Genomic DNA, 12221 nt, shown 5'->3' with positions numbered 1-12221 from the left:
TTACCGCATTTTTCGGGACTATAAGGCGGCGCTCAAAAATAATTACTGCATTTTCGGACTATAAGGTGCATCTAAAAATAATTACGGAATTTTCGGACTATAAGGCGCACTCAAAAATTGTTACTGTATTTTTCGGACTATAAGCCACACCCAAAAATTATTACTGCATTTTCGGACTATAAGGCAAACCTAAAAATAATTACTGTATTTTTCAACTATAAGGCGCACTCAAAAATAATTACTGTTTTTTTCAAACTATAGGCGCACTCAAAAATGGTTACTGTATTTTTCGGACTATAAGCCACACCCATAAATTATTACTGCATTTTCGGACTATAAGCCGCACCTAAAAATAATTACTGCATTTTTGGACTATAAGGCGCACTTAAAAACAATTACTGTATTTTTCAGACCACAAGACACACCTACAAAAAAATTACTATATTTCGGGTTATAAACGCACTTAAAAATAAGCACTGTATTTTTTGGGCTATAAGGCGCACGTAAAAATAATTACTGCATTTTCGGACCATAAGGCGCACCTAAAAATAATTACTGTATTTTTATAACGATAAGGCGCATCTAAAAATGATTACAGCATTTTTTGGACTATAAGGCGCGCTCAAAAATATGTACTGCATTTTCCGACTATAAGGCGCATCTAAAAATATTTACTGAATTTTCCGGACTATAAGGCACGCCTAAAAATAATTACTGTATTTTTCAAACTATAAGGCGCACTCAAAAATGGTTACTGTATTTTTTGGACTATAAGCCGCACCTAAAAATAAGTACTGCATTTTTTGGACTATAAGGCGCACTTAAAAACAATTACTGTATTTTTCAGACCATAAGACGCATCTAAAAAAAATTACTGTATTTTTCGGGTCATAAACCGCACTTAAAAATAAGCACTGTATTTTTTGGGCTATAAGGCGCACATAAAAATAATTACTGCATTTTCGGACCATAAGGCGCACCTAAAAATAATTACTGTAATTTTTTTCTAACTATAAGGCGCATCTAAAAATGATTACAGCATTTTTCGGACTATAAGGCACGCTCAAAAATAATTACTGCATTTTCGGACTATAAGGCGCATCTAAAAATAATTACTGAATTTTCGGACTATAAGGCACACCTAAAAATAATTACTGTATTTTTCAAACTATAAGGCGCACTCAAAAATGGTTACTGTATTTTTTTGGACTATAAGCCACACCCAAAAATTATTACTGCATTTTTCTGACTATAAGGCGCACTTAAAAACAATTACTGTATTTTTCCGACCATAAAACGCACCTAAAAAAAAATTACTGTATTTTTCGGGTTATAAACCGCACTTAAAAATAAGCACTGTATTTTTCGGGCAATAAGGCGCACCTAAAAATAATTACTGCATTTTTGAACAATAAGACGCACCTAAAAATAATTACTGTATTTTTTAACTATAAGGTGCACCTAAAAATAACTACTGTTTTTTCCGGACTCTAAGGCGCACTCAAAAATAATTACTATATTTTTCGGACTATTAGGTGTGCATAAAAATAATTACTGTGTGTTTCGGACTATAAGCCGCACTTAAAAATAATTACTGTATTTTTCGGACATAAGGCGCACCTAAAATGAATTACTGCATTTTTCGAACTATAAGGCACACCTAAAATAATCACTGTATTTTTCGGACTATAATGCGCACTCAAAAATAATTACCGCATTTTTCGGACCATAAGGCGCACCTGAAAAAAATTACCATATTTTTCGAGCTATAAACCGCCCTTAAAAATAAGTACTGTATTTTTCGGACTATAAGGGGCACTCAAAAATAATTACTGCATTTTCCGGGTCATAAGGTGCACCTAAAAATAATTCCTTTTTTTCCCCTTTGAACTATAAGGCGGACACACAAATAACTACTGTATTTTTCGGGCTATAGGGCGCAACCATAAACAATTACTGTATTTTTTGGACTATAAGGCACTCTTAAAAATAATTACTGTGTTTTTCGGAGTATAAGCCGCAACTAGAATAATTACTGTATTTTTCTAACTATAAGGTGCCCCTAAAAATTTGTCACTGTATTTTTTCGGGCTATAAGACGCACTCAAAAATAATTATTGCGTTTTTCGAACTATAAGGCGCACCTAAAAATAATCGCTGTATTTTCCGGGCTATAAGCCGCACGAAAAAATAAGTACTGTATTTTTCAGACTATAAGGCGCACCAAAAAAAATCACTGTGTTTTTCGGAGTATGAGCTGCACTTAAAACTAATTACTGTATTTTTCTAACTATAAGGTGTACCTAAAAATAATTACTGTATTTTTCGGACTATAAGGTGCACCTAAAACAAATCTCTGCAGTTTTCGGACTATAAGGCGCACACAAAAACAACCAGTGTGTTTTTTCGGACTATAAGGCGCAGCGAAAAATAATTTCTGTATTTTCCGGTCTATAAGGCGCACACAAAAACAATTACTGTGTTTTTCAGACTATAAGGCGCACTAAAAAATAATTACTGTATTTTTCGGACTATAAGGCGCACTTAAAATCCTTCCATTTTCTCAAAAATCGACAGTGTGCCTTATGCCAGAATAATTATGGTTGTGCTTACCGACCTCGGAGCAATTTTATTTGGTCCGTGGTGTAATGATAAGTGTGACCATCGTGGGAGACCGGCTGCAATGGACGCCAAATTATTCATGTGAGAGTCCAGTCCATTGGGGGTAAGCAGAGGGTTTTAGGAGGTCATAGAGTGGTCCACACTGGATCATGACTCAAAACAGCTAACATCTCCTCCAGACAGGGATTATACCATCTGGTAACCTATCCATGCAGGAGATGGGGGCTAAAAAGAGGAGCGGCAGGTCAACTGGTCTATAGCGTTCATACTTTGTACTTCTTCCTAAATGTCCTTTCACCTCTTACACGCTCAGTGAGAAGAAGTGATAAGTAGCTGATGCCTAACAAAAGCTACTGAATCTTTGACATGATCTAGTAGTGATCCAGAGAAACAGGTCTGGGTTCTTTACGACACAACTTGCTGTCTGGCTCCTGCTGCTGTTGTTGTTGAGCAACGAGGTTAATTCGTTGTTTGGTGAACCTTATGGAGAATGAGAACTCTTCCTCGGTACGCCGGACACCCCGGGGAAGGTGGTTGTCGCTCCTGACCTGAAGTGTTGTTCTCTTCTCCCCTACGTCCTCCCCCAGGAAGAAGACAAGAGGCAGCTTCGGGAAACGTCGGCCCACCCGCCCAGTTCTGAGCGATACGTTCACACCTTCCGAGAGCTGCGAAATCTCTCCGGAAGCATCAACGTCACGTATCGTTATCTCGCCGGCACGCCGCTCAACCGCAAGAGTAAGTCAAGGGTTCCTGTAAAAGACGGCATTGAAGGCCATGTCCACACATGCATAGTTCAAAAACCCTGGCGTTTGGTTTTCAAGGTTATGGTTGATTTTCAAGGCAAAAACCAATTTTCAAGGTAAAAGTTTATTTTCAAGGTAAAAAATTATTTTCAAAGTAAAAGTGGATTTTCAAGGTAAAAGTGGATTTTCAAGTAAAAGTGGATTTTCAAGGCAAAAACTGATTTTCAAGGTAAAAAAAAATTATTTGCAAGGTAAAAACTAAATTTCAAGGTAAAAACTAATTTTCAAGGTAAAAGTTGATTTTCAAGGTAAAAGTTGATTTTCAAGGCAAAAACTGATTTCCAAGGTAAAACAAATTATTTTCAAGGTAAAAAATGATTTTCAAGGTAAAAAATGATTTTCAAGGTAAAAGTTGATTTTCAAGGTAAAAGTTGATTTTCAAGAACAAAAATGATATTCAAGGTAAAAAATGATTTTCAAGGTAAAAGTTGATTTTCAAGGCAAAAACTGATTTCCAAGGTAAAACAAATTATTTTCAAGGTAAAAAAGGATTTTCAAGGTAAAAAATGATTTTCAAGGTAAAAGTTGATTTTCAAGGTAAAAGTTGATTTTCAAGAACAAAAATGATATTCAAGGTAAAAAATGATTTTCAAGGTAAAAGTTGATTTTCAAGGCAAAAACTGATTTTCAAGGTAAAAACTGATTTTCAAGGTAAAAAATGATTTTCAAGGTAAAAGTTGATTTTCAAGGTAAAAAATGATTTTCAAGGTAAAAGTTGATTTTCAAGGGAAAAACTGATTTTCAAGGTAAAAACTGATTTTCAAGGTAAAAAATGATTTTCAAGGTAAAAGCTGATTTTCAACTTAAAAGTTGATTTTCAAAGTAAAAAATTATTTTTAAGATAAAAGTAGATTTTCAAGGCAAAAACTAAATTTCAAGGTAAAAGTCGATTTTCAAGGTAAAAGTCGATTTTCAAGGTAAAAAATGATTTTCAAGGTAAAAAAAAATGATTTTCAAGGTAAAAAAAATGATTTTCAAGGTAAAAAATGATTTTCAAGGTAAAAGTTGATTTTCAAGGCAAAAACTGATTTTCAAGGTAAAAAATGATTTTCAAGGGAAAAGTTGATTTTCAAGGCAAAAACTGATTTTCAAGGTAAAAAAAAATGATTTTCAAGGTAAAAACTGATTTTCAAGGTAAAAAAAATTTTCAAGGTAAAAGTTGATTTTCAAGGCAAAAACCGATTTTCAAGGTAAAAGATGATTTTCAAGGCAAAAACCGATTTTCAACGTAAAAGTTGATTTTCAAGGTAAAAACTGATATTCAAGGTACAAAAAATTATTTTCAAGGTAAAAAAAATGATTTTCAAGGTAAAAACTAAATTTCAAGGTAAAAACTGATTTTAAAGGTAAAAACTGATTTTCAAGGTAAAAACTGATTTTCAAGGTAAAAGTTGATTTTCAAGGCAAAAACCGATTTTCAAGGTTAAAAAAAATATTTTCAAGGTAAAAACTGATTTTCAAGGTAAAAACTGATTTTCAAGGCAAAACCCGATATTCAAGGTAAAAGTTGATTTGTCTGCATGGAAACACATTTGTCCAATCAGGAGTCGGGAAAAGCAAACACTGCTGACTTGGTGGCATTAATGTTAATGTTATGACGTCCTAGATGTACAATGATGTGTACATATTCTTACTGTATTTAACCCGCCTGGCACAGTCCCTGCTTTTCTTTTCCGTACGGGACTCGAACCTGAGCTATCAACCTGGTAACCAGCACTGGTCCTAAGGTTGTCAGGGAGTAAGGTTTACCTACGTAAGTATCATTGGACACAAAAGTCTCCACTGACTACCAGAACAACAGCAAGTTTGATAAAAGTCTCTGTTTTACGGATACTAGTATCTGTGTGGACTAGAGGTCAAAATCCATAGAAAAGTACGTGTGTTTTTAGGTATTTTTGTCGGCGTGGACACGGCCTCGGTCATGACAGAGAACATGTATCAGAGCTGAGAGTTGAGTTGTGTGAAGTTGGAAATTCAAGTCAATTTCACATAGTATCTGTAACATAAACGACATCAGAGGACAAATTTCACCACATCTAGTGTGTGTGTGACAATCATTGCTACTTTAATCTTAATCTTAATCACGTGTTCCTTGTCGTCAGAGTACCTGACCATCGGGCTGTCGTCGGTGAAAAGGAAGCGAGGGAACTACCTGCTGGAGACCATCAAGTCCATCTTCGACCAGTCCAGCTACGAGGAGCTGAAGGAGATCATGGTGGTGGTCCACCTGGCCGACTTTGACCCGGTGTGGTGCGAGAACTCGGTGCAAGAGATAAGCAGGAAGTTCGGCCACCACATCATCGCCGGTCGCCTCCTGGTGATCCAGGCTCCGGAGGAATACTATCCGTCCCTGGATGGTCTCAAGAGGAACTACAACGACCCCGAGGACCGAGTGCGCTTCCGCTCCAAGCAGAACGTGGACTACGCCTTCCTGCTCAACTTCTGCACCAACCTGTCGGACTTCTACATGATGCTGGAGGACGACGTGCGCTGCTCCCGCAATTTCCTGACGGCCTTGAAGAAAGTCATCACCTCCAGGGAAGGTTCCTACTGGGTGATGCTGGAGTTCTCCAAGTTGGGCTACATCGGGAAGCTCTACCACTCCAGGGACCTGCCCCGTCTGGCTCACTTCCTGCTCATGTTCTACCAGGAGATGCCGTGCGACTGGCTCCTCATCCACTTCCGGGGTCTGCTGGCCCAGAAGGACGTGATCCGCTTCAAGCCCTCGCTCTTCCAGCACATGGGCTACTACTCGTCCTACAAAGGAGCCGAGAACAAGCTGAAGGACGACGACTTTGAGGAGGACTCGCTGGACATTCCCGACAACCCTCCGGCCAGCCTCTACACCAACATCAATGTCTTTGAGAACTACGACGCCGCCAAGGCCTACAGCACCGTGGACGAATACTTCTGGGGGAAGCCTCCGTCCACCGGGGACTTCTTCGTCATTGTCTTCAACAAGTCGGCCAAAATCAGCAGGATCAAGATCTCTACCGGCTCCGACGACCGGCAGAACGACATCCTGCACCGCGGAGCTCTGGAAGTGGGGGAGAAACTCGTGGGCACCAAGAAGGGGAAGCAGTGCTCCTCCTACATCACCTTGGGGGAGTTCAAAAATGGCAACATCGAGGTCCAGAACGTGGACCGCAAGATCTCCTTCGACATCGAGTGCGTGCGGATCGTAGTGACGGCCAGTCAGAAGGAATGGATCATCATCAGGAGTATAAGTTTATGGACCACACCTCCGCCCAGCCAATGAGGACTGCAGACTCTTACTACACTTTAGGAAAAACTATCATTGTTAAGTCTTTCCAGGTTCATGTTATCATTTTTTTTACCTATTTATTGATTTGGATCAATAGTTTTTTATACCTTAGTGGATCATCAAAGTATTTATTGTCGTTGTGTTGGACGTGTGCGGCGGAATGACGACGAAGCAGTTTCACGGTGCGGATTCCGGGTTTCTACCCGCTCTTTTATTGCCAGTCAATCCCACGGAGATCACATCTATTGATCGAGGGTTGCTAATTGTAGTCGTGCATTGGTCTGAGGAACACTGGATTTCAAAAACAACGCCTGACCATCTGCTGGCTCAGCATCTTTGAAAATCAATCGCCCTTCTGACATGTGAGCACAGTCTTGGAATTTTTGCTGAAACGTGATAAATCCAGAAGAAGACCGACAGAGCTTTATTTGTAAACGTATTCATTATATTTATTAAATGACCCGCAGCGTCCAGATGACAAAATTTTCACTACCAAAGTCTCCTAATGTGTTTTATGCTCCTGAGAATGAATCTACCAGTTATTTACCACAACTTGGAACACCCTCCTTTTATCTCCAAAATCGACATGTCGAACTGGAGCCAATTCCCCCCACATAGACGATGTAAAACGTTTATTTTCATCGTTTCATTGCCTGTTTTCGTTGCCCTGGTCCATGATTACATCAAGACTGCTCAAAGGCCTACTGAAATGAAATGTTCTTATTTAAACGGGGGTTGCAGGTCCATTCTATGTGTCATACTTGATCATTTCGCGATATTGCCATATTTTTGCTGAAAGGATTTAGTAGAGAACATGGACGATGAAGTTCGCAACTTTTGGTCGCTGATAAAAAAAGCCTTGCCTGTACCGGAAGTAGCGTGACGTCACAGGTTGTGGGGCGCCACACATCTGCACATTGTTTACACCAGCAGCAAAAGCGATTCGGACCGAGAAAGTGACGATTACCGCATTAATTTGAGCGAGGATGAAAGATTTGTGGATGAGGAACGTGAGAGTGAAGGATTAGAGTGCAGTGCAGGACGCCAGGATGTATCTTTTTTCGCTCTGACCGTAACTTAGGTACAAGGGCTAATTGGATTCCACACTTTCTCCTTTTTCTATTGTGGATCACGGATTTGTATTTTAAACCACCTCGGATACTACATCCTCTTGAAAATGAGAGTCGAGAACGCGAAATGGACATTCACAGTGACTTTTATCTCCACGACAAGACATCGGCGAAGCACTTTAGCTTCGGAGCTAACGTGATAGCATCGTGCTTAACTGCGGATAGAAACAGAAGAAACATGCCCCTGACTGGAAGGATAGACAGAAGATCAACAATACTACTATTTCTTCTATTATCAGGAGACACCGAACCAAACCCTGGACCTGTAACCACACGGTTAATGCTGTCCCGCCTGGGGAAGCCTAGCTATGCTGTTGCTAACGACGCCATTGAAGCTAACTTAGCTACGGGACCTCGACAGAGCTATGCTAAAAACATCAGCTCTCCACTTACGCCAGCCCTCATCTGCTCATCACCACCCGTGCTCACCTGCGTTCCAGCGATCGACGGCGCGACGAAGGACTTCACCACGATCATCGATGCGGTCGGCGGCTAGCGTCGGATAGCGCGTCTGCTATCCAACTCAAAGTCCTCCTGGTTGTTGTTGCTGCAGCCAGCCGCTAATACACCGATCCCACCTACAGCTTTCTTCTTTGCTGTCTCCATTGTTCATTAAACAAATTGCAAAAGATTCACCAACACAGATGTCCAGAATACTGTGGAATTTTGCGATGAAAACAGACGCTGTTTGTATTGGGACACAATTGTGTCCCGATACTTCCGCACAATCCGTGACGTCACGCGCAAACGTCACCATACCGAGACGTTTTCAGCCGGATATTTCCCTGGAAATTTAAAATTGCACTTTATAAGTTAACCCGGCCGTATTGGCATGTGTTGCAATGTTAAGATTTCATCATATATATATAAACTATCAGACTGCGTGGTCGGTAGTAGTGGCTTTCAGTAGGCCTTTAACATTATGAGCAAAAAAAAAATCTCCTCTTCCATAGACGCCAATCACAGCCTGTGTTTCCTCAAGCTCTTTCGGCATTTCCTCAAGCGTCTTTGAGAAATACATCAGTGGAAGAGGACGCAAAATCCAATGTTCTCTTTTATTTGATCTTTCTCCGCTTTTCCGCAGGTTCTGACTCAGTGATTTTACCCTCGAGGGTGCTCCTGATTTTCACAATCGCCTTGGCTTTGAATCTTTCATTCCAACCCCGACCAAATCTCTTCCTTTTCGAAGTAAGACTCAATAAAATGATCGCTGCAAATTGCACTCCTCTCGCTTGGTCCGTCCCAGTCAATTCATACTTTCTTCTTATTCCCACCATTTGAAAATGGCTGACTCCGGCATCTTCACTGATAACCAAGTTTTATATTCAAAATTAAACACAATAAATAAAAAAAAGTCCGGACTATAGAGCGCACTGGTACGGAGCCCCGGCCTAAAGGGACATGGGGGAATTAAAAAAAATAATAATTGTAATTATTTTTATTTTTTTTTAGACATGTATCTCGTGCACACGAGAAACTATCTCGGGCGCACGAGATAGTTACATGTCTAAAAAAATTTAAAAATAATAAAAACAATTTTTATTTTTTTTATAACTTTACAAAAAGTTTCTCGTGCACACAAGATACATGTCTAAAAAATAAAAATAAATAAAAAAAATGATAAAAAAATGTTTTACATTTTTTAATAACTTTATAAATAGTTTTTCGTGGCACGAGATACATGTCTAAAAAATTTTTTATTTTTTTAAAAATAAAAAATTATAAAAAATCAAATTTCCCCCATGTCCCTGTAGGGGCTCTGTACACTGGTGTATAAGTCTCACCTACTAAATTTGGGGGGATTGTTCCCATGTATTAGCCGCACCGGACTATAAGTCGCAGATGTATACATTATGAAATTAGTTTTTTTACAAATAAATATTTTCTGAAAGTTTATTTACATACCTTAATTGTTTCCAAACAGGGCAGTAAAACGGCTGATCAAACAAAACAGAAGTAATCGCCGTAGACCCATTAGCTGCGCCAGCTAGCTCTCCAATCAGCTAAACAGACTCAGGAACTCCGCGGTGAGGTTTTGGTGAATTTACCGAGGAATTTGGGAAACTGAAACAGTACCATCCATCCATCCATCCATCCATTTGCTACCGCTTATTCCTTTTTGGGGTCGCGCGGGGGGGCGCTGGAGCCTATCTCAGCTACAATCGGGCGGAAGGCGGGGTAGACCCTGGACAAGTCGCCACCTCATCGCAGGGCCAACACAGATAGACAGACAACATTACCAAAACATCTTATTGTAAGTGAATAATATTAACACAGGCATCCGTGAACGTGTTAGCATATTAGCTAATGCTAAAGGCGCTACCACCAAACCTCGCCCCCCCAACCCCGCCCACCCCCCATCTCCCGAATTCGGAGGTCTCAAGGTTGGCAAGTATGTAGGCTGCACCTTGGACAGCCCTGGATTAAGTCCTCTGCTGCGTTAAAAAGAAAGATACAGTAGGAAGGGGACTCGTATGGCCCCATTTGTCGCGGTTTACCTGACACATGAAACGTGACGAATCTGGGGCGTACTCTACCCACTGGCGGTAGAGTGGTGAATATTTCAATTCCAGCTCTAGTTGCTATGTGGAGTAGCGCGTCCCACCCAGGACTGGGGGCCTGTGAACCCCCGACCCCACTGTGCTCGGATCATCGCCAATCCCCCCCACCGTTGATCCTCAAAAGTGTCGTTACCGGTAAGCGCCGCAAAGTATGTTTTCCGAACAACCGTCCAATTAGGCGACGGCGTCTTCGGCTTGCTGCGCGAGACTGATAACAAGGCGGCAAAGTGTCGCTCCGGGATTCCTCGTAACAGAATGTCCCCGTTTGGCCCTAAATCAGCTCCCTCCTCGAGAGGCGCCAGGGAGCTTCCATCTCCTGGCTTCAACATCCGCCTTGAAAGCGACGCCGACGTTAGAACGCTGTTGCTTTTCTTCCGAAGAGTCGAGATGAGACAGACGGGAACGAAGCAGCAAATTGCTCTGTTTGCTTCCCTGCAGCGACTTCTCTCTTCCTTCACTCCCTCATGTCGCTCTGATCTTTGCTCTCTGCCGCTGCGAGGAAACAGCCTTTTTTTTTTTTTTTTTTTCCACCCCCCAGCTTTTTAGTCCCAATGTTGTGCCTAAGTTCACGTTTGAACCGTGCGATTAATCAAATGATTGCTTCTGTTTCAAGGAATCCCTCAAGGACTCGACAGCCGGTCTGTCCAAAACTGACTCTGGTGCTTTTGTTCATTGTGACGTGTTCGGGGAAACTGAAAATGGATGTTAACAACCTTCTGCAGCCTGGAACAAACATGAATCGTCAAGAGCAAACAAACAAAAATAGGCCTGTTTTCGTAAAACATCTCCGATTGTGTCACAAAAGTGACTACAGCCCTGACAGTAATTATGGGCCTGCTCCAATGCAAGAAGCTTCCGATCGAGACCCGGATCCCGTCGTCCGTCTCTGATTCGCGACCGACCCATCACTACCCTACAATGGAACCTGGATCTACAAACTTACACTAATGGGTTCTTGTCAGGTTCAAACACTGATGACATCTATTAAACAAGACAAGAAGCAAGGAATTAAACAGAGACAGAATTAAATTCGGCTCAATGAGGAGAAACGCGTACACCTGTACCCTTGAACAGTGTTCCACACTCTGGCGAAAGATTTTATTTGGACTTTCCCTGATTACATGGCGACAGCCGTTTCTAAAGGAAGGGGGTCGTAAACAGGTGCTGCCTTTGGCCACAAAGCAGTTCAAAGAAAAGGTCGTAAAACACTTCAAAGAAAAGGTCGCCTGGAGGGGAGTCTGGTCCTGCTTCCTCTACGCTTTGTAGTTCTTGGGTCAAGACATAATATTTCTGTGGATTACAATGCATCAAATAAACAGAACACCTTTATGTTGCTTCCCATCCTACACATCCTACAGCTTTTGTCTTCTCGCCGGGAACTCGTGGCAACACAAAGTGTTGTGATAACTTAGATACAAGTATTCTAACAGTTCTTCAACATGGTTTGCCAACCAAAACGTTGGCATAGTGAAGCAGAGTTCCCCATAAGAATCAACGTAAACATGAATCATTTGTTCTAGCCTCGACAAAAGTCCCTATTTTAGTACAAAAGAAAAAACTCCACGCTTCGGAGACAATGTAATGTAGTGTTTCTTAACCATAGGGCCATTGTAGAGGGCCACAAAAAATATCTGTTTCTCAGCTGTGGTCCATATAGTTATAATACACAAAAAAAATTGTCCTGTTTTCATCTCAGATTGTGTCACAAAAGTGACTACAGCCCTGACATTTCAACAGTAATTATGGGCCTGCTCCAACACAAGAACCCATTCACATGCTACAAAGCCTCTGCTAGCTTCTTGCTTCTACTAGCAATTTATCTAATCAACACCGTAGAGAA

General features: G+C 40.8%; 1 protein-coding gene across 1 annotated transcript; it reads left to right on the top strand.

Annotated features, from left to right (window-relative positions):
- Nucleotides 1–3105: 3105 nt before the first annotated feature.
- On the top strand, nt 3106–7418 carry LOC133645957 (alpha-1,3-mannosyl-glycoprotein 4-beta-N-acetylglucosaminyltransferase C-like). The gene is made up of 3 exons (XM_062040883.1): nt 3106–3129; nt 3177–3357; nt 5528–7418. Exons 1-3 carry the CDS (start codon nt 3106–3108, stop codon nt 6682–6684), a joined length of 1362 nt encoding a protein of 453 aa, XP_061896867.1. The 3' UTR covers nt 6685–7418.
- The last annotated feature ends 4803 nt before the right edge of the window (nt 7419–12221 follow it).

Source organism: Entelurus aequoreus, linkage group LG03, assembly GCF_033978785.1.
Source record: "Entelurus aequoreus isolate RoL-2023_Sb linkage group LG03, RoL_Eaeq_v1.1, whole genome shotgun sequence".
In the NCBI taxonomy this organism is placed as follows: Eukaryota; Metazoa; Chordata; class Actinopteri; order Syngnathiformes; family Syngnathidae; genus Entelurus; species Entelurus aequoreus.
This window is presented reverse-complemented; position numbering and strand designations above follow the sequence as displayed.

Coding starts and splice junctions, on each gene's coding strand:
- LOC133645957 (XM_062040883.1), top strand. CDS start 3,106: ATGGAGAATGAGAACTCTTCCTCG. Junction 3,130..3,176: donor AGAATGAGAACTCTTCCTCG/GTACGCCGGACA, acceptor CCTGACCTGAAG/TGTTGTTCTCTTCTCCCCTA. Junction 3,358..5,527: donor CACGCCGCTCAACCGCAAGA/GTAAGTCAAGGG, acceptor CCTTGTCGTCAG/AGTACCTGACCATCGGGCTG.